Source organism: Bombina bombina, chromosome 1 (assembly GCF_027579735.1).
Source record: "Bombina bombina isolate aBomBom1 chromosome 1, aBomBom1.pri, whole genome shotgun sequence".
NCBI classification, from domain to species: Eukaryota; Metazoa; Chordata; class Amphibia; order Anura; family Bombinatoridae; genus Bombina; species Bombina bombina.
In genome coordinates, this window is record NC_069499.1 from 1505173478 (window position 1) to 1505200472 (window position 26995).

The 26995-nt window shown below is 39.4% G+C and overlaps 1 protein-coding gene across 2 annotated transcripts in view; it reads right to left on the minus strand.

Moving 5' to 3' along the window:
- Positions 1-26995, minus strand: part of HELZ (helicase with zinc finger) — an 842947-nt gene that overhangs the window by 690445 nt on the left and 125507 nt on the right. For both annotated transcript variants that reach the window (XM_053707899.1, XM_053707909.1), the window contains exons 5-7: positions 20055-20111; positions 7618-7669; positions 7465-7540 (exon numbers count right to left, since the gene is read on the minus strand). In XM_053707899.1, coding sequence (XP_053563874.1) covers positions 7465-7540; positions 7618-7669; positions 20055-20111 — 185 coding nt within the window. The remainder of the gene's footprint in view (positions 1-7464; positions 7541-7617; positions 7670-20054; positions 20112-26995) is intronic.

Here is a 26995-nt window from a genome sequence, read left to right on the forward strand (position 1 = left end):
GCCTCCAGGCTGGCTTGGTTTGAGAAGTGTTACCCTCTTGCTTAGAGGATGTAGCACTTGGGGCTGGTCCGTTTCTGCGAAAGGGACGAAAATTTGGTTTATTTTTAGCCTTGAAAGACCTATCCTGAGGAAGGGCGTGGCCCTTACCCCCAGTGATATCAGAAATAATCTCTTTCAAGTCAGGGCCAAACAGCGTTTTCCCCTTGAAAGGTATGTTAAGCAATTTGTTCTTGGAAGACGCATCCGCTGACCAAGATTTTAGCCAAAGCGCTCTGCGCGCCACAATAGCAAACCCTGAATTTTTCGCCGCTAATCTAGCCAATTGCAAAGTGGCGTCTAAAGTAAAAGAGTTAGCCAATTTGAGAGCATGAATTCTGTCCATAATCTCCTCATAAGAAGAATCTTTATTGAGCGACTTTTCTAGTTCATCGAACCAGAAACACGCTGCTGTAGTGACAGGAACAATGCATGAAATTGGTTGTAGAAGGTAACCTTGCTGAACAAACATCTTTTTAAGCAAACCCTCTAATTTTTTATCCATAGGATCTTTGAAAGCACAACTATCTTCTATAGGGATAGTAGTGCGTTTGTTTAGAGTAGAAACCGCCCCCTCGACCTTGGGGACTGTCTGCCATAAGTCCTTTCTGGGGTCGACCATAGGAAACAATTTCTTAAATATAGGGGGAGGGACAAAAGGTATGCCGGGCCTTTCCCATTCTTTGTTTACAATGTCCGCCACCCGCTTGGGTATAGGAAAAGCTTCGGGGGGCCCCGGGACCTCTAGGAACTTGTCCATCTTACATAATTTCTCTGGAATGACCAAATTCTCACAATCATCCAGAGTAGATAACACCTCCTTAAGCAGAGCGCGGAGATGTTCCAATTTAAATTTGAATGTAATCACATCAGGTTCAGCTTGTTGAGAAATTTTCCCTGAATCTGAAATTTCTCCCTCAGACAAAACCTCCCTGGCCCCCTCAGACTGGTGTAGGGGCATTTCAGAACCATTATCATCAGCGTCCTCATGCTCTTCAGTATTTTCTAAAACAGAGCAGTCGCGCTTTCGCTGATAAGTGGGCATTTTGGCTAAAATGTTTTTGATAGAATTATCCATTACAGCCGTTAATTGTTGCATAGTAAGGAGTATTGGCGCACTAGATGTACTAGGGGCCTCCTGTGTGGGCAAGACTGGCGTAGACGAAGGAGGGGATGATGCAGTACCATGCTTACTCCCCTCACTTGAGGAATCATCTTGGGCATCATTTTCTCTAAATTTTGTGTCACATAAATCCCATCTATTTAAATGAGAAGGAACCTTGGCTTCCTCACATACAGAACATAGTCTATCTGATAGTTCAGACATGTTAAACAGGCATAAACTTGATAACAAAGTACAAAAAACGTTTTAAAATAAAACCGTTACTGTCACTTTAAATTTTAAACTGAACACACTTTATTACTGAAAATGTGAAAAAGTATGAAGGAATTGTTCAAAATTCACCAAAATTTCACCACAGTGTCTTAAAGCCTTAAAAGTATTGCACACCAAATTTGAAAGCTTTAACTCTTAAAATAACGGAACCGGAGCCGTTTTTATATTTAACCCCTATACAGTCCCTGGTATCTGCTTTGCTGAGACCCAACCAAGCCCAAAGGGGAATACGATACCAAATGACGCCTTCAGTAAGCTTTTTCTATGTATCTGAGCTCCTCACACATGCATCTGCATGCCTTGCTTCCCAAAAACAACTGCGCAATAGAGGCGCGAAAATGAGGCTCTGCCTATGATTAGAGAAGGCCCCCAGTGAAAAAGGTGTCCAATACAGTGCCTGCCGGTTATATTACATAATTCCCAAGAATAAAATAACTCCTCAAAGCTATGAAGTATTAAAAATGCTTATAAATCAATCGGATTAGCCCAGAAAAATGTCTACCAGTCTTTAAAGCCCTTGTGAAGCCCTTTTCTCATTTAATAAAAATGGCTTACCGGATCCCATAGGGAAAATGACAGCTTCCAGCATTACCACGTCTTGTTAGAAATGTGTCATACCTCAAGCAGCAAAAGTCTGCTCACTGTTTCCCCCAACTGAAGTTAATTCCTCTCAACAGTCCTGTGTGGAAACAGCCATCGATTTTAGTAACGGTTGCTAAAATCATTTTCCTCTTACAAACAGAAATCTTCATCTCTTTTCTGTTTCAGAGTAAATAGTACATACCAGCACTATTTTAAAATAACAAACTCTTGATTGAAGAATAAAAACTACATTTAAACACCAAAAAACTCTAAGCCATCTCCGTGGAGATGTTGCCTGTACAACGGCAAAGAGAATGACTGGGGAAGGCGGAGCCTAGGAGGGATCATGTGACCAGCTTTGCTGGGCTCTTTGCCATTTCCTGTTGGGGAAGAGAATATCCCACAAGTAAGGATGACGCCGTGGACCGGACACACCTATGTTGGAGAAATATTGTTTAGAACAAGATTTTAATATTTATATAAATATGGCCCCTGCACCACGCCACAGCTCTGCTGTGGCGCCTACCTGCCCCCGGAATGAAGTTGTTGATGCTATATCGTGAAAGTACTTTTCGATAGGACTAGAAGACAAATCAGGCCACTCAGAGCCCCAGTCTCTGCTGCTACGTCCGGAGGAACACTGCGAGTCTGAGCGCGCGAAATTAGGCCCGCCCATCGTGGGCGTACACAGAATCTGACTAAGACCCGCATGGGTCGCAGTGTACAAGAAAAAATACATGTCTTTCGCCCCCTTGATATGCAGGATAAATCGTAATCCTGCAGTCCTTGCACCAGCAATAAAGTTAATGCATCAAGTAAATAAAACCGCATCTTCCAGCGTCCAGCCCCAAAGGTTTTTACATACTTTAGCAAATACCATAAATTAAGGGATTTCAGGTACACCATTCTCTCATTAGTGCATACTGCTTACCCTTCCCCATATAGGGGATAATGACAGTCTGTTCTGATTCAATCTCCCCAGAAACAAAAGACTGCACATAGCTCAATGTTGCTTGTAGCAAGACACCATTCTCCACACTGAAGATTTTCTCACACATACCTTCAGCTGCGTTGTGGGAACCATTATGGATCTTAGATGATGTTTGCTAAGATCATTAACATCAGGGCAGAAAATAATATGTTTCCACTCCTCCTGGGAAGCAATAGACTGACGATTTTCCCCTTAGGAAAATAGCACACTCTGGCACTATTTTAAAATAAAAAACTTCTTGATTGAAGAATCTAAACTAACACCTCACTTTACCTCTTCCTATTACTAACACAGGCAAAGAGAATGACTGGGGGTGGAGGGAAGGGAGGAGCTCTGCTGTGGTGCTCTTTGCCACTTCCTGTTAGCAGGAGGTTAATATCCCACAAGTAAGGATGAAATCCGTGGACTCGTCATATCTTGTAGAAGAAATGATAAAGCAAAAATGAATTGCAACTAATCATGGATCATATAGCAGATAAAATCAATCTATATGTATAAAACTCTTCCAAATAAACAAATCTGGATAAGTGGATAACCTATGTAATCCATGATAAGTTGGAATTAATTTTTGCTTTATCATTTTATTGTAATTTGAGATTGTTTTTATAATTTTATATGTTATTTTTTAGGAGTGGTCCTATATGTATGGGAGACGTCCCAAATTTTGCTACTGTGAATGTATATTAAATACTGAAGTATCTCTGTAAATAAATTTGTAATAATCTTTGCCTACTCTGCTAGGTGTGAATATAGATTAGTCTTAATTATACTGGATATGTTTATATGCAATATAATAAAATTTACCCCAATCTATAGTCACTAATTTAGAAATCCTTAGGTATTGTATTTGTGGATTAGTCTATATAAATACACGTACAGACAATCCCAGTCTAATTAAAACCGAGGTTATATTGTCTGATTGGAATCTAATAAACTGGGACAAACCCAGAAGAAGCCAAGCCTTCAAAGCATTGAAGATTGCCCGGAGTTCCAATATATTGATCGAAAGGGAGGACACCTGAGTCCACAGCGCCTGTGCCTTCTTGGCACCCCAAACTGCTCTCCAGTCGGAAAGGCTGGCGTCCGTGGTTACAATCTCCTAGGACGGTCTCAAGAAGCATGTGCATTGGGACAGATCTGAATGGTTCATGGGCAATGTTCCATTGTCTCAGCATGCATAGTTGTAAGGGTCTGATGGACTGAAGGAGGGAGATGGAATCTGGCAAAGGGAATGATGTCCATACAGGACACCATGAGTCCAATCACCTCCATACACTGGGCCACTGAGGGTCTCTGATCTGTGAGAAATATTCTCGTGGATATGGAGTCTAATTTTGTTCCCAGGAAATTCACCTTTTTCCAAGTTTATCTTCCATCCATGTGATCGAAGAAGACCGAGAACAGACTCCAAGTGCTCTTCCACCAGACGAAAAGATGGTGTCTGTATCAAGATATCATCCAGGTAAGGCGCTACTGCAATACCGTGTGTTCTGGCAACGGAAAGAAGAGCCCCCAGAACCTTCATAAATATCCTTGGAGCAGTAGCTAGGCCAAACGGAAGAGCTATGAACTGGAAGTGCTGGTCCGGAAAGGCAAACCACAGGAACTGAAAATGTTCCCTGTGTATTGGAACGTGAAGGTATGCATACTTCAGGTCTATGGAGGTCATAAACTGTCCTTCCTGAAACAGAGGAAGGATTGACCGTATTGTCTACATCTTGAAAGAGGGAACACTCAGAAATTTGTTTAGGCACTTTAGGTCCAGAATTGGACGAAAATTTCCCTCCTCCTTTGGAACCACGAAAAGGTTTGAATAAAACCCCAAACCTCTTTGTGCAGTAGGACAATTACCCCTAGAGAGGAGAGATCCCGTACGCAACCTAAAAAGGAAGACTTCTTTTCTGGTCTTGTAGACAGTCTGGAGAGTAGGGATCTGCCCCTGGACGGATGAGATTTGAATTCTATCCGGTATCCCTGAGATACAACCTCCAGGACCCAAGGATCCTGGACATCCTGGAACCAAGCATCTGAAAAAAAGAGATAGTCTGCCCCCTACCTGATACAAACCCAGATCGGGGGCCGCCACTTCATGCTGATTTGTTCTCGGCAGGCTTCTTAGTCTGTTTAAAATTATTCCAGGACTGAGCCGGCTTCCAAGTACTCTTAGGCTGCTCAGACTTGGATAAAGATTGCTGTCTGTGACATTGAGGTGGTTTGATTAGTCACAAACTGTTGACACTATCGTTAGAATTTGTCAGAACGAAAATAAGATGATTGCCGCCCCATAGGCCTATTCTTCTTATCCTGCAGTAGGAAGGCACCCTTCCCTACGGTAACCGTAGAAATAATGGAGTCCAGCCCTGGACCAAATAAAATCTTCCCCTTGAAAGAAAGAGAAAGGAGTTTGAATTTAGAAGTCATATATACGCAGACCAAGACTTCAACCAGAGAGCCCGGCGGGCTAGGATCGCAAAGCTAGGAGCCTTTGCATTTAGGCGAATAATCTGCATTTTTGCGTCACAGATGAAGGAGTAAGCAATTCTCAAATCTTTAATTCTCTCATGAATATCCTCGAGGGGAGTTTTCACCTCAATTAGTTTAGACAGAGTGTCGCACCAGTAGGTAGCTGCTTCAGCAACCGCGGCTACAGCTGCCGCCGGTTGAAATAAAAACCCCTTATGTTGAAACATCTTCCTCAGAAAAGTTTCCATTTTCTTATCCATAGGATCTCTAAAAGAAGAGCTATCCTCCAGGGGGATAGTAGTATGCTTACCCAGCGTAGAAATAGCGCCATCCACCTTAGGGATGGAGCCCCACAAATCCAATTGAGAGTCAGGGACCGGGAATACCTTTTTTAAAGTAAAGGAGGAGAAAAAAAAGTTCCTAATCTTTCCCATTCGCTACCAAAAATGTTCTCCATTTTAACTGGCACAGGAAACCTTCCTGTCTTCATAAGCCCTGTCTAATTTAGGGATCTTAGGTTCCTCAGGTAGTTTAGCCTCTGGAGCCTCTAGCGTAGACAGACGATCCTTTAAAAAAAAAACACAGATGCTCAATTTTAAACCTAAAAGGAGGGTTCCTCCGCTGAAGGAGGTTTAGAAACTGAAGTTTCCGACTCAGAAAGTTCACCCTCTGAGGCTACAGAGGTTAACATATCCTCGGATAGCTGGGACATAGTAGCTAAATTTAGATGACTCTAGGTCAGGAGAACTATTTTTAAACTTTCTCTTACGTTTGCTAGAGGTTGCAAATTTCAATCTCCCCGGTCGGAGAAGAAATTACACTCCAAGTGGGGGGTAGAAGAGGTAAGTAATAACATGTTTCTATTGATAAGAAGGCTTTGTACGTCTAAGTAAAGAGTAAAAAATAGAATGAATCCCCCTGCAAGCTCAGCCCATTTTAACAAGTTATGGGTCCAAATAGCAAAACAGTTGTTTCACATACAAAAATAAACCTAAAGGAACATTTAATCCATTTTATTTTCTACTATACAGCTGGCATAATAAGGCATTGGAAACTGAATCCAGTGTTACAGAGCACTGTCCCTTTAAATATATTCTCACACAGACCGCATGCTGCTAGAGGACGGCAGTAACCCAGAGGCAGCACTGCATGATGTACAACAACAAAATTTGTATTCATGTTTATACCAAAGAAAATGCATCATAGAACACGTGTGACCTTCTGAACAAAAACAAACCAACGGCTAGAGGAGCACAAACAATGAAACGTAATACAATTTGTCAGAAAAAGTAGCTTAACTCTTCTAAAAGAGCTAGCAAAGGAAAATTTCATCCACAGAAGAAGTAGAAATCAATAACAAGCAAGAGACAGAAAAAACCCAGATCATTGCAACTAAAAAAAAATTAGAGAAACGCTTATTTCTTTTCAGAAAAGTTACTAGGATTAGTCTTTCAAAATACAAACTGGATAATAGATAAAATGATGCATCATCCATTTAGGAGTTAAAGGGACAGTATACACTCATTTTCATATAACTGCATGTAATAGACACTACTATAAAGAATAAGATGCACAGACACTGATACAAAAATAAAGTATAAAACTGTTTAAAAAATTACTTAGAAGCTCTCAGTTTAGCTCTGTTGAAAAGGTTACCGGAAAGCCCACTGCAAGTGGCAAATAAGACACTCCCCCCCTCCCCCTTCTTTTGCATATGAAAAGACCCCTTACACAAACAGGAGGAAGCTGGAGAAGGTAGCTGACGGTATTCTCATAAAACTTTGGGGCTTGGTTAGGAGTCTGAAAATCAGAGCAATGTTATTTAAAAATGAGCAAAACTATACTTTTTTTTAAAAAAAAAAAAAAAAACACAACAACCTTTATGGGCTAAATAAATAGATCATTTACAAAACATTTGTGCAACGGAAAAAATGAGTGTATAATGTCCCTTTAATATCTGCAGGAATATACAAGCACAATCATTGTATTACATTACCTTTTACATAATGTGTACTCTTCGCTGCTTGTAACTCCCCGAGGTGGGGGCCGAAACTGCCACCCATCTGAGGTCCCTGGAGAGAAAAAATTAATCATTTAACAACAATCTACATTGAAATCAAGTTCAGAAAAAAGCAATTAAATATCATACCATCCTCCAGATCATCATGATGGTAATTTGATCGAACTGTGTTACTTGCATTCTGAAAGAAAAAACACATTTAACTGTACTGTAGCATGTGGCTTAATATCAGTGAACACAAATCCTTGTGGAGATTCAATCAATGCATGAAAGCTGCATAAATGTGAAAAGATATCAAATTAACAGAAAAACATAATTTATGTAAGAATTTACCTGATAAATTCATTTCTTTCATATTGGCAAGAGTCCATGAGCTAGTGACGTTTGGGATATACAATCCTACCAGGAGGGGCAAAGTTTCCAAAACCTCAAAATGCCTATAAATACACACCTCACCACACCCACAATTCAGTTTAATGAATAGTCAAGTAGTGTGGTAATAGAAAAAAGGAGTACAAAGCATCAAAAAAGGAACTGGAAATAATTGTGCTTTATACAAAAAATCATAACCACCATAAAAAGGGTAGGTCTCATGGACTCTTGCCAATATGAAGGAAATTAATTTATCAGGTAAGTTGTTACATAAATTATGTTTTCTTTCATGTAATTGGCAAGTCCATGAGCTAGTGACGTATGGGATAGTAATACCCAAGATGTGGAACTCCACAGAAGAGTCACGAGAGAGGGAGGGATAACAAAATAATAACAGCCATTTTCCGCTGAAAAAATTAAATCCACAACCCAAAAAATAAGTTTCTCATAATTTAAAAGAAAAAACTTAAAACAAAAGTAGAGGAATCAAACTGAAACAGCTGCCTGAAGAAATTCCTACCAAAAACTGCTTCTGAAGAGGCAAATACATCAAAACGGTAGAATTTAGTAAATGTATGCAAAGAAGACCAAGTTGCTGCTTTGCAAATCTGATCAACTGAAGCTTCATTCTTAAAAGCCCACAAAGTAGAGACAGATCTAGTAGAATGAGCTGTGATTCTCTGAGGCGGGGCCTGACCAGACTCCAAATAAGCCTGATAAATCAAAAGCTTTCACCAAGATGCCATGGAAATGGCAGAAGCTTTCTGACCTTTCCTAGAACCAGAAAGACAACAAATAGACTAGAAGTCTTTCGGAAATCTTTAGTAGCTTCAACATAATATTTCAAAGCTCTTTCAACATACAGAGAATGTAAGGATCTCTCCAAAGAATTTGTAGGATTAGGACACAAAGAGGGAACAACAATTTCCCTATTAATGTTGTTAGAATTTACAACCTTAGGTAGAAATTTAAATGAAGTCCGCAAAACTGCCTTAACCTGATGGAAAATCAGAAAAGGAGACTCACAAGAAATAGCAGATAATTCGGAAACTCTTCTAGCAGAAGAGATGGCCAAAAGGAACAACACTTTCCAAGAAAGTAGTTTAATGTCCAAAGAATACATAGGCTCAAAAGGAGGAGCCTGCAAAGCCTTCAAAACCAAATTAAGACACCAAGGAGGAGAAATTGATTTAATGACAGGCTTGATACGGACCAAAGCCTGTACAAAACAGTGAATATCAGGAAGTTTAGCAATCTTTTTGTGAAATGAAACAGAAAGAGCACAGATTTGTCCCTTCAAGGAACTTGCAGACAAACCTTTATTCAAACCATCCTGAAGAAACTGTAAAATTCTAGGAATTCTAAAAGAATGCCAGGAGAATTTATGAGAACACCATGAAATTAAGTCTTCCAAACTCGATAATAAACCTTCCTAGAGACAGATTTACGTGCCTGTAACATAGTATCAATCACTGAGTCAGAGAAACCTCTATGACTAAGCACTAAGAGTTCAATTTCCATACCTTCAAATTTAATGATTTGAGATCCTGATGGAAAAACGTCCCTTGAGACAGAAGGTCTGGTCTTAAAGGAAATGGCCAAAGTAGGCAACTGGACATCCTGACAAGATCCGCATACCAGAACCTGTGAGGCCATGCTGGTGCTACCAGAAGCATAATCAATCGTTCCATGAGGATCTTGGAGATCACTCTTGGAAGAAGAACTAGAGGTGGGAAGATATAAGCAGGTTGGTAAAAACCAAGGAACTGCTAACGCATCCACCGACTCCGCCTGAGGATCCCTGGACAGGTACCTGGGAAGTTTCTTGTTTAGATGTAAAGCCCAAAAGGTAAGGCGAACAGCACACCTGTTTGTTGGGCATGGAGTAAAATTTGCCAAATCTTGTCAATCCAAATAGTCATACATCCAAAGCACTCCAGCCACCAGAAGAAATCTTTGTTTAAAAAAACCTTTATTTTCATTAGTTGGGTCCAAAAGTTTACAGGAACAACGTTTCGAACCTACAATAGGCTCTTAATCATGACTAAGAGCCTAGTGTAGGATCAAAACATTGTTCCTGTAAACTTTTGGACACAACTAATCAAAATAAAGTTCTTTAAAACAAAGATTTCTCTGGTGGCTGGAGTGCTTTGGATGTATGACTATTTAGATGTGAGGGCATCAGATCTATTTCTGGAAAACCCCACAGCTGAACAATCTGAAAAAACACATCTGAATGGAGCGACCACTCCCCCGGATGTAAAGTCTGACGGCTGAGATAATCCGCTTCCCAATTGTCTACACCTGGGATATGTACCGCAGAAATTAGACAAGAGCTGGATTCCGCCCAAGAAAGTATCCAAGATACTTCTTTCATAGCTAGGGGACTGCGAGTCCCACCCTGATGATTGACATATGCCACAGTTGTGATATTGTCTGTCTGAAAACAAATGAACGGTTCTCTCTTCAACAGAGTCCAAACCTGAATAGCCCTGAAAATAGCACAGAGTTCTAAAATATTGATTGGTAACTTCGTCTTTTGAGATTTCCAAACCCCTTGTGCTGTCAGAGATCCCCAGACAGCTACCCAACCTGAAATACTTGCATCTGTTGTGATCAAAGTCCAGGTTGGATGAACAAGAGAGGCCCTGTGAACTATACAATGGTGATCTAACCACCAAGTCAGAGAGAGTGGAACATTGGGATTTAAAAATATTAATTGTGATATCTTTGTATAATCCCTGCACCATTGATTCAGCATACAAAGCTGGAGAGGTCTCATGTGAAAACGAGCAATTGGGATCGCGTCCGATTCTGCAGTCATGAGACCTAAAACCTCCATGCACATAGCTACTAAAGGGAATGATTCAGACTGAAGGTTCCGACAAGCTGAAACCAATTTTATTCGTCTCTTGTCTGTTAGAGACAGAGTCATGGACACTGAATCTATCTGGAAACCTAAAAAAGGTGACCCTTGTCTGAGGAATCAAGGAATTCTTTGGTAAATTGATCCTCCAAACATGTCTTTGAAGAAACAACACTAGTTGATTTGTGTGAGATTCGGCAGAATGTAAAGACTGAGCTAGTACCAAGATAGTACCAAGATATCGTCCAAATAAGGAAACACTGCAATACCCTGGTTCTCTGATTACAGAGAGTAGGACACAGAGAAACTTTGAAAAAATCCTTGGAGCTGTCGCTAGGCCAAATGGAAGAGCGATAAATTGGTAATGTTAGTCTAGAAAAGAGAATCTCAGAAACCGATAGTGGTCTGGATGAATCGGAATATGAAGATATGGATCCTGTAAGTCTATCGGGGGCATATAATGACCTTGCTGAACAAAAGGCAGAACAGTCCTTATAGTCACCATCTTGATAGTTGGCACTTTTACAAAACGATCCAAAATTTTTAGATCCAGAACTGGCCTGAATAAATTTTCTCTCTTTGGGAAAATGAACAGATTTGAATAAAACCCCAGACCCTGATCCTGAAATGGAACTGGTATGATTACCCCTGAAAGCCCTAGATCTGAAACACACTTCAGAAAAGCCTGAGCCTTCACTGGATTTGCTGGGACGTGTGAGAAAAACATAATTTATGTAAGAACTTACCTGATAAAGTAATTTCTTTCATATTGGCAAGAGTCCATGAGCTAGTGACGTATGGGATATACAATCCTACCAGGAGGGGCAAAGTTTCCCAAACCTCAAAATGCTTATAAATACACCTCACCACACCAACAATTCAGTTTAACGAATAGCCAAGTAGTGGGGTGAAAAAGAAAGGAGTAAAAAGCATCAACAAAGGAATTTTGAAATAATTGTGCTTTATACAAAAAAATCATAACCACCATAATAAGGGTGGGTCTCATGGACTCTTGCCAATATGAAAGACATGAATTTATCAGGTAAGTTCTTACATAAATTATGTTTTCTTTCATATAATTGGCAAGAGTCCATGAGCTAGTGATGTATGGGATAGAAATACCCAAGATTCACTAGAAAGGGAGGGATAAAATAATAACAGCCATTTTCTGCTCAGAAAATTAAATTCACAACCAAAAAAATAAGTTTTTCTCATAAATGAAAGAAAAAAAAACTTAAAACATAAGCAGAGGAATCAAACTGAAACAGGTGCCTGAAGAACTTTTCTACAAAAAACTGCTTCCGAAGAAGCAAATACATCAAAACGGTAGAATTTAGTAAATGTATGCAAAGAAGACCAAGTTGCTGCTTTGCAAATCTGATCAACTGAAGCTTCATTCTTAAAAGCCCACAAAGTGGAGACTGATCTAGTAGAATGAGCAGCAATTCTCTGAGGCGGGACCTGACCCGACTCCAAATAAGCCTGATGAATCAAAAGCTTTAACCAAGATGCCAAGGAAATGGCAGAGGCCTTCTGACCTTTCCTAGAACCAGAAAAGATAACAGACTAGAAGTCTTCCTGAAATCTTTAGTAGCTTCAACATAATATGTTAAAGCTCTTACCACATCCAAAGAATGCAAGAATTTCTCCAAAGAATTCTTAGGATTAGGACACAAAAAAGGGACAACAATTTCTCTATTAATGTTGTTAGAATTCACAACCTTAGGTAAGAATTTAAATGAAGTCCGCAAAACTGCCTTATTCTGATGGAAAACCAGAAAAGGAGATTCACAAGAAAGAGCAGATAATTCAGAAACTCTTCTAGCAGAAGAGATGGCCAAAAGGAACAACACTTTCCAAGAAAGTAGTTTAATGTTAAAGAATGCATAGGCTCAAAATGAGGAGCCTGTAAGGCCTTCAAAACCAAATTAAGACTCCAAGGAGGAGAGATTGATTTAATGACAGGCTTGATACGGACCAAAGCCTGTACAAAACAGTGAATATTAGGAAGCTTAGCAATCTTTTTGTGAAATAAAACGGGAAGAGCAGAGATTTGACCCTTTAAGGAACTTGCAGACAAACCTTTATCCAAACCATCCTAAAGAAACAGCAAAATTCTAGGAATGCTAAAAGAATGCCAGAAGAATTTATGAGAACACCATGAAATATAAAAGTCTTCCAAACTCGATAATAAATCTTCCTAGAGACAGATTTACGAGCCTGTAACAGTATTAATCACTGAGTCAGAGAAACCTCTATGACTAAGAACTAGGCGTTCAATTTCCATACCTTCAAATTTAATGATTTGAGATCCTGATGGAAAAACGGACCTTGCGAAAGAAGGTCTAGCCTTAATGGAAGTGGCCAAGGTTGGCAACTGGTCATCCGAATAAAATCAGCATACCAAAACTATTATTCCATGATGATTTTGGAAATCACTTTTAGAAGAACTAGTGGCGGGAAGATATAAGCAGGTTGGTAACACCAAGGAACTGCTAACGCATCCACTGCTTCCGCCTGAGGATCTCTGGAACAGGACAGGTACCTGGGAAGTTTCTTGTTTAGATGGGAAGCCATCAGATGCCTCTCTGGAAGACCCCACATCTGAACAGTCTGAGAAAACACATCTGGAAGGAGCGACCACTCCCCTTGATGTAAAGTCTGAAGGCTGAGATATTCCGCTTCCCAATTGTCTATACCTGGAATATGAACCGGAGAAATTAGACAGGAGCTGGATTCCGCCCAAGCAAGTATCCAAGATACTTCTTTCATGGCTTGGGGACTGCGAGTCCCACCCTAATGATTGACATATGCCACAGTTTTGATATTGTCTGTCTGAAAACAAATGAACGGTTCTCTCTTCAACAGAGGCCACACCTGAAGAGCCCTGAAGATAGCCAAAGTCTATATGTTGCACGGAGTCACAGAGTTTATATGTTCAGGGCTCTTCAGGTGTGGCCATTATATGTTGTTTTTTCTCTTACATTTGATTTTTACCCCTGAAAGCTCCAGGTCTGAAACACACTTCAGGAATGGGGTTTTAAATAATGAAATTATTTGGCGCCAAGTATGACGCACAACGTAACTGAAAACTTTTTTGGCGCTAACAACATCCAAAAATGACACACTCGCGTCATTGACGACGCAACCTTGTGCAAGGAACTCGGCATCAACTAAGACGCCAGAAATTACGAATTTGCGTAATCAGAAGTAACTTCGCGCCATAAAATTCTTGCGCCAAGAATGACGCAATAAACTTTGGCATTTTGCGCCCTCGCAAAATTTAAAGAAAAAACAGTCAATAGAAAAAAAAACTATACCCCAGGTAAGAAAAAATAATTTTCCTAAATATGCTTTTCCCAAATATGAAACCGACAGTCTGCAAAAGGAAATATACATAAACCTGACTCATGGCAAATATAAGTACAATACATATATTTAGAACTATATATTAATACATAAAGTGCCAAAACATAGCTGAGAGTGTCTTAAGTAATGAAAACATACTTACCGAAAGACACCCATCCACATATAGCAGATAGCCAAACCAGTACTGAAAAGGTTATCAGTAGAGGTAATGGAATGAGTATATCGTCGATCTGAATAAGGAAGGTAGGAGATGAATCTCTACGACCGATAACAGAGAACCTATGAAATAGATCTCCCGTGAGGAAAACCATTACATTCAATAGGTGATACTCCCTTCACATCCCTCTAACATTCACTGTACTCTGAGAGGAATCGGGCTTCAAAATGCTGAGAAGCGCATATCAACGTAGAATCTAAGCACAAACTTACTTCACCACCTCCATAGGAGGCAAAGTTTGTAAAACTGAATTGCGAGTGTAGTGAGGGGTGTATTTATAGGCATTTTGGAGGTTTGGGAAAACTTTGCCCCTCCTGGTAAGATTGTATATCCCATAAGTCACTAGCTCCGGACTCTTGCCAATTACATGAAAGAAAAAAATATTCTCACAGGAGGTCTTACTATGAATCCTATTCGATACCCCTGAGAGACAATACCCTGAATCCATTGATTTTGGACAGAATCTGCCCAAATGGCTTGGAAAAATTATAATCTGAAAGCTGAGCTGGAATGAGGGCCGCACCTTCATGCAGACTTGGGGGCTTGCTTTGGTTTCTTAAACGGCTTGGATTTATTCCAGTTTGAAGAAGGTTTCCAATTGGAACCAGATTCTTTGGGGGAAGGATTGGATTTCTGTTCCTTATTCTGTCGAAAAGAACGAAAACGATTAGAAGATTTAGATTTAACCTTTGATCTCTTATCCTGAGGTAAAAAAAAAGTCCCTTCCCCCAGTGACAGTTGAAATAATCGAATCCAACTGAGAACCAAACAAATTGTTACCTTGGAAAGAAAGGAGATAGTAATCTAGACTTAGATACCATGTCAGCATTCCAATATTTGAGCCACAAAGCTCTTCTAGCTAAAATAGCTAAAGACATAGATCTAACAAATTTTGATGATATCAAAAATGGCATCACAGATAAAATGATTAGCATGTTGAAGCAAGCGAACAATGCTAGACAAATCAGGGTCTGTTTCCTGTTGTGCTAAGCTTTCCAACCAAAAAGTTGTTGCAGCTGCAACATTAGCCATAGAAATGGCAGGCTTGAGAAGATAGCCAGAATATAAATAAGCTTTCCTTAGATAAGATTCAAGTTTCCTATCTAAAGGGTCCTTAAAGGAAGTACTATCTTCCATAGGGATAGAAGTACGTTTGGCAAGAGTAGAAATAGCCCCATCAACTTTTGGGATTTTTTTTCCCAAAACTCCAATCGAACTGCTGGCAAAGGATACAATTTTTTAAACCTCGAAGGAATAAAAGTACCACCAGGCCTATTCCATTTTTTTTAAATCATATCAGAAATAGCATCAGGAACTGGAAAAACCTCTGGAGTAGCCACAGGAGGTTTATAAACAGAATTTAAACGTTTACTAGTTTTAGTATCAAGAGGACTAGTTTCCTCAATATCCATTCCAAAGTAATCAACACCTCTTAACAAAGAACGAATATACTCCATCTTAAAGAGATAAGATTTGTCAGTGTCAATATCTGAGGTAGGATCTTCTGAATCAGATAGATCCTCATCAGAGGAGGATAATTCAGTATGTTGTCGGTCATTTGAAATTTCATCAACTTTATGAGAAGTTTAAAAAGACCTTTTACGTTTATTAGAAGGCGGAATAGCAGACAAAGCCTTCTGAATCGCATAAAGCAACAAAATCTTTTATATTCACAGGGATATCATGTACATTAGATGCTGAAGGAACAACAGACATTGTACTAGTACTGATGGATATTTTCTCTGCATGTAAAAGCTTATCATGACAACTATTACATACCACAGCTGGAGATATAATATCCACTAACTTACAACAGATACACTTATCTTTGGTAGAACTGTTATCAGGCAGCAGGAATCCAACAGTGGTTTCTGAGACAGGATCAGATTGAGACATCTTGCAAATTTAAGAGAAAAAAAACAACATATAAATCAAAATAACCAATTTCCTTATATGGCAGTTTCAGGAAAGGGAAAAAATGCAAACAGCATAGCCCTCTGAGCATAGAAAAAAGCAAGGGGCATATAGGAAGTGGGGTTTAAATAAATAAATTATTTGGCGCCAAGTAGGAAGCATAACGCAAAATGAAATGACGCAACTCGCGTCATGGCAGCAACCTTGTGTAAGGAAACCTGGCGCCAACTAAGACGCCTGAAAGGATGAATTTGCATCACCGAACGCACCTTAGCGGCAAAAAAAATTTTGCACCAAGAATGACGCAATAAATATCACCATTTTGCGGCATTGTGAGCTTAATTTTGCCAGCGAAAATTAAACAGTCAATTTAGAAGAAAAGACGATACCCAAGGTAAGAAAAAATATCTTCCTAAATATGTTTTTCCCAATTTTGAAACTAATAGTCTGCAAAAGGAAATATACATAAACCTGACTCATAGCAAATATAAGTACAATACATATATTTAGAACTTTACATTAATACATAAAGTACCAAACCATAGCTGAGAGTGTCTTAAGTAATGAAAACATACTTACCGAAAGACACCCATCCACATATAGCAGATAGCCAAACCAGTACTGAAACAGTCATCAGTAGAGGTCATGGAATATGAGAGTATATCGTCGATCTGAATAAGGAAGGTAGGAGATGAATCTCTACGACCGATAACAGAGAACCTATGAAATAGATCTCCCGTGAGGAAAAACATTGCATTCAATAGGTGATACTCCCTTCATATCCCTCTGACTTTCACTGTACTCTGAGAGGAATTGGGCTTCAAAATGCTGAGAAGCGCATATCACAGAGGAAAATCAAGCACAAACTTACTTCACCACCTCCATAGGGCCAGTCTTGAGAAAGGTCCTTACAGACTGAAACGCGTAGATTGTACTGGTATTGCGGCTCAGGCACACACGGTAAGCAGGATACTAATTTTGTTCTAAATATAGAGGCAATATTGCACTATGTTATTTTTATTTTTCATATAGGAATCCGATGTCAGATTTAGGATCATTATAACCACTTCTGAAAGAAGATTACAAGCAAATACTACACCACCACCATCATCACATTTAGGATATAATACATATTTGGATATTAAGGATCTAACTTTTATGCACTAAAGAAGGAAAACAGATATATATACTTTTGAGGGCATACCCTCATTTTATTCCTCTACCTAATCATATTAGGACCACACTGTGTATATATTATTCTTTTAAGGTGTACAACTTTTTCTTTTTCACTGCATTTATATTTGTACTCTTAACTTTTTTCAGTATTTTTGATTTTTAATTTTTCCACATATAGCCACGGATCCTTTTTTTTTTATTTTTTGATGTTTTTTTTTATTTTTATTTATTTTTTTCCAATTTTTATACACACACATATACATTTTATTGGATCATTTTTGTATTCACACATCCTTTGGACACATTTATATTGAAATATCTTTTGGATTATTTTGGACACTTTGGATTTTCACTTATTGTTTGGACATTTTGGATTTCTATTTATAACACACAACATCATCACATAATCATTATTGGAACCACACGGACTGTGCTTTATCTTATCTTTTAATTAAGATAATTGCCATGTGTTAACTATATTGCCATGTATTAATTTATATATTTTATCATTGTATCGCCTATTATCGAATCCTTAGGACATAGATATTATAATACATTTTTATATTCTATATACTATAACATATTTTTTATATTTTTATATTCTATGCATTGTAAACCATAAGATTGTATATCCATTGATTGTATTTTAGAAGATTATCCACTCATTGTATTTTAAGAAATTGTATTTTAGGAAGTTGTTCATTTCTTGTATTTTAGAAGATTTTATATTAAATAACATTTTTATACACATTTTTTTATATATATACACACATCCTTCTCAATATTTTATATCATATTTCAAAGAAGTATTTTAACACACATCGTGGACACCACCTTAAGCCACATATACCTTAGCAGGGATATTGTAGCGCTCTTTCTATAGCATATTCTCTCTGTTTACTCCCTTCACATCCCTCTGACATTCATTGTACTCTGAGAGGAATTGGGCTTCAAAATGCTGAGAAGCGCATATCACAGAGGAAAATCAAGCACAAACTTACTTCACCACCTCCATAGGGAGGCAAAGTTTGTAAAACTGAATTGTGGGTGTGGTGAGGGGTGTATTTATAGGCATTTTGAGGTTTGGGAAACTTTGCCCCTCCTGGTATGATTGTATATCCCATACGTCACTAGATCATGGACTTCTTGCCAATTACATGAAAGAAAATAAATAATATGCACTCGGTAATAGATAGATGAACCAGTGGTTTTAATATTTATAATAATCTGTAAGTTAACATGTTTATATTAATAAAAAAAGCTTAGAAACACTGTTAAGAATTCAAGAAACATTGACATTTTTTTCTATCATTCACTTTGTCTGAAAATGTTAACTAAAGGCCGATTATTGAGACAAATACAACATTAACTGTGTACTTCTTACTCTTTTTTTTTTTTTTTTTTTTTTTTTTTTAACTGGATGCTGATAATAGAATGTTGAGCTCCTAAAACTCATACAGCGCAGCTCTGGGTTTTATTCAAAAATAATTGCAAACATCAAGAATTTTCTTCCATGATTCAGATAGGAGCATGCAATTTTTCTAAGTTCTATTGCTAGCTTTATTTAGAAGGCAAGAACATAAGCTTAGGAGCCAGCCCATTTTTGCTTCAGAACCTGGGTTGTGCTTGCTGATTGGTGGCTAAATGTAGCCACCAATCAACAAGCGCTATCCAGGGTGGTGAACCAAAAATGGGCCGTCTCCTTAGCTTAGGTTCCTGCTTTATCAAATAAAGATATCAAGAGAACTTAGAAAAATTGATAATTAGGAGTAAATTTAAATGCTGCTTAAAATTGCATGCTCTGTCTGAATCATTAAAGAAAAAAAATTTGGGGTTTAGTATCCTTTTAAAAGGGAAAAACTTTTTTTTTCTTGAACAAACTGAGAGTGTACAATTTACAAAAATTATCATCATTAAATTTACTTTTTTTCTTTGAATCCTATGTAGAGGATACCTAGGAAAATAAATGTAAACTTTTTTTTTTTTTTTTTTTTTTTTAAATTGTAAGCTCTATATGAAGCATAAAGAAATAAAAAATTAAAAACTGTACATAAAAACCAATGACACTGCTATGCTTTCAACTTCCCTGATTGAGTCAGAGGGTTTCATGTCCCTTTAAGCTTTCAGGACTCAAATACAGCATGAGATTTTAAAAACCATTTCCAATTTGCTTCTATTATTAAAGTAACTTTGTTTCCTTGATGTCCTTTGTTGAAGTGTAAACCTAGGAAGACTCATGAGACCTCAGGAGCATGCGTGTGTCTCTAACACTCTATGGATGTAATGTTTGCAACTGTGTATACGAATGTCACAAATATTGTTGCGAGAACTTGCATGCTACTGAAGTGGAGTCTACCAAGGTTTGCACTTCAATAAAAGATTTCAAAAGAACAAAGCTAATTTAATAACAGCATTAAATTAGAAAGTGGTTTAAACTTGTGTGCTCTAAAGCACTAACGTTTAATTTTGACCTTTAAGTATATATATATATATATATATATATATATACACATATATACATACACACATATACACACACACATCCAGATGGTCCTTAACCAATTAAATTATTTTTCAAGGCACACTAGACATAGAAAATAAAATGGATTTAAACACAGTAACACTAGGTAAAACATTATTTTTTACACTCACCTCTATTTCAGCAAGAAGAGTTTTTAATCGACTTAGATCCTTAGTTACCATCCCATTCTGAAAAGGCAAAAAAAAATTAAAATAAGTGATAAGAAGCTTTGCTCATATACACAACTAACTAATATATGCTGCTATTTAGGGTAATATCAAGCAAAAACTGAACTTATCATTGAGGGTTATTCAATTTAAAGGACCACTAAACACAGCATTATAAATAATAAGACATTGCAAAGGCACTTAGTTTCACTTTCGCATAAGTAGTAGATTTTGTTTCTGACAAATTTTAAAGTTACTTTAATTTTCCTTCCCCCTTGCATCAGGTGACAGCCATCAGCCAATCACAAAATATAAATACATATATTTTGTGAATTCTTGCACATGCTCAGTAGGAACTGGTGCCTCAAAGTGTGCATATAAAAACAGCATATTTTAATAATGGAAGTAAATTGGAAAGTGGTTTAAAATAGTGTGATCTATCTGAATCATGAAAGTTCAATTTTGACTTTCGTATCCCTTTAACTCATCTATTCGAGTAAAGAGGTTATGAGGACCAAGTCCCAATTCAATTGAGTGTGCTTTACCTGGCACCTAACATTGTCAAAAAATAAATTAAAAAATAAAATTGGATAGATAAATTTTACAATATACACTGACAAAAAGAAAAAGAAATAAAAAAATAGGGTCCACTGGTTATCTAAGACGTAACTGTAGATTGCGTTAACCTTTTACCTGCATTATATTCCGTCACAACGGCGCTGGGCTTTAAAGCCGTTATGACGGAATACAACGTCATAACCAACGGCTGTCCTGAAGCCTACTGCACTTGCAGGATTTGATCGCGGTCTGGAGGGCGTTCATAGCGACACCCCCCAGACCCGATCCCATCATTGAAATCTTGCGATAGTGCGATTTCAATTTGTCTACATCGAAACAGTGTTCCAATGTAGACTTTATAACCATGAAAGGGTTAAATAAACATACCAGCCGGATGTGAAAATTATCTGCATACATAAACACAATTATCAGCACACAAACACAACTTGCCTTATTTTGAGGAGACTAGTTAATGGGACAGCCAACATTGTTATATTAATATACTTTATAACATCTAAATCTGCCTGTTTGTAAGACACTACAGACAGCCTCTTATCACATTGTTTTTTTATTTGCTTTTCACAAGAGACTGCCAATTCATGTGGTCCATATAGATAACATTGTGCTCTCTCCTGAGAAGTTGCGGCTGACACTGTACTAATTGGCTAAAATGCAAGTCAATTGATAATAAATAGCAATGTGATCAGGGTGCAGTCCGCAGAGGCTTAGATACAAGGTAATCACAGAGGTAAAAACATAAATTATGCTAACCTGATAATTTCCTTTTCTTCTGATGGAAAGAGTCCACAGCTGCATTCATTACTTTTGGGAATTAAGAACCTGGCTACCAGGAGGCGGCAAAGACACCCCAGCCAAACGCTTAAATACTCCTCCCACTCCCCTCATCCCCCAGTCCTTCTGCAGAGGAACAGTAGAAGAAATATCAGGGTGAAAAGTTGCCAGAATATAAGGACGCCCCACATAAAATTACAGGTGGGAAGCTGTGGACTCATCAGAAGAAATTGAAATTATCAGGTAAGCATAATTTATGTTTTTCTTCTTAAATGGAAAGAGTCCACAGCTGCATTCATTACTTTTGGGAAAACAATACCCAAGCTATAGAGGACACTGAATGCCAAGAAGGGAGGGTACAATAGATGGCCCATACTGAGGGCACCAGTCCTGAACCTCTACCCAATAAAAATCCAGCTTCGTCCAAAGCCGAGAAAAATTTAAAAGGAAAAAGCCCCCATGACACTGACTCGCAGCTAGTCCAGAGCCAAACTAGAGAGACCGTAGAACTGACTCGACTGAGTCAACAGTCCACTAAAAGACACAGTTGTTCAACAGACGGTCAGCCACCACTCACCCCTCACAATGAAGGGGAAAACAGCCGAAATCCCCAAGGGAACAAGGCAAAGGAGAACTGAGGAAACCGAAAGGTCCCTTAATACAAAAAAGAACACCTCCAAGAGTGGGCCCAGCTCACAGAGAACCAAAAGAACCCAAACAGGGAAGGAGGTTACACCTATACCAAGTGAAACCCGGGATAATACCGGGCACAGAGACAGAAAAGACGTCTCCCCAACATTCTGCAAGCATGGAACGTAACGAAAGAAATCCTCCCAGAGCCTGCCCATAGAATACCAAAGTATTCGACCATGAAAAGCGTGTAATAGACATAGGTGAAAACCCCAAGTTTTGAGAACACTGAGTCCATAACAGGATGACACAGAGGGAGCTTGCAAGAAAGAAGAAGCAGTCATCAAGAAACAGACCGCTCAAAACAGGCCCGCGACAGAGGGCATTGCTCCAGGCAACGTAAGCCGCCAGACCTACTCACAGATCCCTAAAAAGGGGAATACAAAAGCCTCCATCGAGGCCCCCCGAGGAGAGTATACCCTCAGAACCTGAAGGAAGAGTAAACCCCCTCCTGTCAAAAGGATCAAAGAGAAAGGAAAACCATCTCCTAGCAGACTGAGCTATCCGGATAGACTCAACAAGCTCACATATCCAGGGGAGACTGCTCGGACATCCTGACCTGCAAACCCATACCCAGCTAGACCAACCCAGTCACAGGGATCCAATACAGGGAAACAAAAGAATCCCAAAACTGCTACAGGTTAACGAGCGTAAATATGGTACAGCCATCCCCCCAGAGTACAATTGCAACCCTTCTCTGAAAACAGACAAGGCCATAGACCAAAGGATCTATCAAAACAAGGACCCACTGGATAGCGAGGAAAACTCGAAAGTCCAGACCAAAGGAAGGAACCACCCCCAGCCAAAGTCCAATGCTCCAAGGAGCAAGGCTAGAAGTCAAATGAAAGGACTTCTCAAAGCCTCAGGACAACCTCGAGGTCCACAAAACCCTACTAGAAGGGCTAGCCTCCCCATCACCTCCACACAGGCAGAGGACACAGGAAAGAGAAAGGCGCTAAGCCTTCCCAGCTCCGGGGAACCCCCGATCTAAACAAGTCCCCAAAGGGATAAATCATCATCTGGAAAGCAGATCCCTAAAAGGAGATCTAACTCACCCGGAGACCAAGGGGAAAAAAACAAAGGTCACATAACTCAGACAGACCATACACGTCCAAGAGTAACAGCTGCATCTAATACACTAGAAACAGCTTACACGCACACCCTTTAAGGTGCCAAGAGCTGCAACAGGCTTCAAATAACAAAACTTTCCGCTTGCTGGACAGCTATCCATACATGCCGTTGGATCAAGCCCCAACAGGACCATCCAGAGGACTAAAACTGAATGCCAAACCACTCAAACTGTGGTAACGGGGCGCTAAGCCCGGCAACTCTTCCCCACATGGAGGAGGAGACTCTAGGTTCTGATGAAATCAGATGTCAGAGTGTCGCAGCGTAACACTCCCCTGCCCGGTCATCTATGACTGAAGGCTATAAGGACTGAAACAATCCTTCCCGCCTCACGAACCCGCGCAGGTCCTCTCGAATGCTTAGTTGAACATAAAAAACAATGATAACCTGAGCACTCAACGCTACTACTGAACCAGTCCAGCAGAAACAGCGTCACGTGTCTGAACAGCCTAAAATCCGAACGAACCCGACAGGACCAGCCTGTACCCAGGGTCCTAAACGGAGCCTGTACCCAGGTTCCTAACCGGCAAGCTGCATAAATTCTCCCTCATAGGGAAAAAAAGAAAACAGACATTATATAACATAGAACTAAGATATCGAAACGACTTCCGAAGAAGTAACAAAGAGTATCAATCCCAGATGGTTCGCGAAGGAAACAAAAACAAATAAAAGACATCCTATCAGATACAAATAAAATATAAGGAAACTCGAAGGTTAACGCCCAACGGACCAGCCCAACGGAGCCCTATCTTTCAAAAACTGGAAAAGATCTCAAACAAAAGACAAACAGGAGATAGCCCCATCCCCACATGTCTAATGAGGTGCACCATTCGAATTATCAGACTGAAAATCCCCGTATCTGTTAACGATAGGGTCATTCAATAACTGAAAAACATGTCTTAGCAATACGCGAAGGCACGCAATCCTGTAATAAAAAGGCACAACACTCAGGAACAGTTACAACCGCGGGGAACTGTAGAGGCCCACCCCAAGGCAGAAGGCCCGGGACAATAGGGCACAAGCACATTCTCAAATAAACGTCTGGACTCTGCAAACAATCACCAACATTATATGGAAGCAAAAACGTGCTGCAACCTCCGGGGGTGGGTGGAGGGGAACACGCCACCCCGCATGGAGGAACCATAAACTGGGTTATGCGCATGTGTAGAAGTATGAATTTGTAGGGAATTCGGCTCTTGGAGGACAGGACCCCCATAGGCGAATGGCTCAGCAGTCCCCCGATTCCCCGAGCCAGTGGAACCAGGCGCTCTCATATGGCATACGGAACAAAACCAGGCCAATCCGGATTAGTCACCGGACACAGAATCTGAAATAAAAATAGTCTCGGTATCAGAATCTTCCATAAATGAATCTGAAAATAGCACAGTCTCAGCATCAGAATCCTCCATAACTGGATAGAGGATATATAAATATGGACTAAAGAAGTAAAAACAAAAACGGCACCTGACACCCCCAATGGCTAGGGCACTCACCACCACCTATGACCAGACCCCTGCGGACTAGAATATCTCCTTCGCCACGTGGTCGGGACTGCGGAAATGGGAAACGGAACGTAACCACGTCCGAACACAAGGTGAACCGTACAGTCCAAAAAAAGCACGCCCAACCAAAAGGCTGCGTCACTTCTAAAGGCCTCAAAGTTCCAAACCACAAGCCCGTAAACATCACACATAGGCAGGTTGAATCACATAAACATGATTATAAACCCCTCTGTTCAATAACCCCCCTCAGGAGATATTAACCCTCGATTCCAAGATGCTAACAGAGACTCACTGAGACATTATGTCATATAGTTAGACCCGCAAGGTGTTGTAGCCTCTCGGGAAAACATTCACATTACAGTACATTAATGATAAAGTAAAATGAAACTATCTTACCGGAATCTATGCCGTGGAACAGGAACATGGCCTTTCAAGTGTGACAGATAGTAGCATCGCCTCCGCCATGGATTTGAGAGAACAAAGCAGGCAGCGGAGCGATGTTCGACAACACGGATTGCTTGAGGAGCTGTTAATATGAGTCGGGATGGTTTCACAGAAAGAAACTCCCTGCATCTATGGACTCTAACTTTCATCCAAGCCCTCACTGAGAGACTGACAGGACTACTTAAAACTCCTGTCCCATGCCGAAGAGTACAAACCTCCATAAGTGACAAAAAACAAATTAAAAATGTTGACTTCTCTGCCAACCTCCTGGGACGAAAGGCAAAGAATGATTGGGGGATGAGGGGAGTGGGGGAGTATTTAAGCCTTTGGCTGGGGTATCTTTGCCAGGCTCTTAATTCCCAAAAGTAATGAATGCAGCTGTGGACTCTTTCCATTTAAGAAGAAAAATTATATTAATATAACTGTGTTAGTTATGCAAAACTGGGGAATGGGTAATAAAGGAATTATCTATCTTTTTAAATCTATTTAGGAGTTGACTGTCCCTTTAATTACTTGCTTTTGGAGAAGACTAGGCTTGCCACTTGCACTGTTTTACAGTAACTATTCCACCCCCCTGCTGAGGCCAATTAGGGACAGATATGTAGGCAGATTAGGTTTATGAAGTCTACAGTGTGCACTTCCAGAATTTGAAAATCAAACAGCCGTTTAAGGCAATTTGCAGCAGTTTGAAAACCAAGGTTATAGGTTTTGGCCTCTCTAGGAAGCATGAAAAAAGCAATTTTTTGGCACAAAAACATAATTTATGTAAGAACTTACCTGATAAATTCATTTCTTTCATATTAGCAAGAGTCCATGAGCTAGTGACGTATGGGATATACATTCCTACCAGGAGGGGCAAAGTTTCCCAAACCTCAAAATGCCTATAAATACACCCCTCACCACACCCACAAATCAGTTTAACGAATAGACAAGAAGTGGGGTGATAAGAAAAAAGTGTGAAGCATAAATATAAGGAATTGGAATAATTGTGCTTTATACAAAAAAATCATAACCACCACAAAAAAGGGTGGGCCTCATGGACTCTTGCTAATATGAAAGAAATGAATTTATCAGGTAAGTTCTTACATAAATTATGTTTTCTTTCATGTAATTAGCAAGAGTCCATGAGCTAGTGACGTATGGGATAATGACTACCCAAGATGTGGATCTTTCCACGCAAGAGTCACTAGAGAGGGAGGGATAAAATAAAGACAGCCAATTCCTGCTGAAAATAATCCACACCCAAAATAAAGTTTAAATGAAAACATAAGCAGAAGATTCAAACTGAAACAGCTGCCTGAAGTACTTTTCTACCAAAAACTGCTTCAGAAGAAGAAAACACATCAAAATGGTAGAATTTAGTAAAAGTATGCAAAGAAGACCAAGTTGCTGCTTTGCAAATCTGATCAACCGAAGCTTCATTCCTAAACGTCCAGGAAGTAGAAACTGACCTAGTAGAATGAGCTGTAATCCTCTGAGGCGGAGTTTTACCCGACTCAACATAGGCATGATGAATTAAAGATTTCAACCAAGATGCCAAAGAAATGGCAGAAGCTTTCTGGCTTTTTCTAGAACCGGAAAAGATGACAAATAGACTAGAAGTCTTTCGGAAAGTCTTAGTAGCTTCAACATAATATTTCAAAGCTCTAACAACATCCAAAGAATGCAATGATTTCTCCTTAGAATTCTTAGGATTAGGGCATAATGAAGGAACTACAATTTCTCTACTAATGTTGTTGGAATTCACAACCTTAGGTAAAAATTCAAAAGAAGTTCGCAACACTGCCTTAT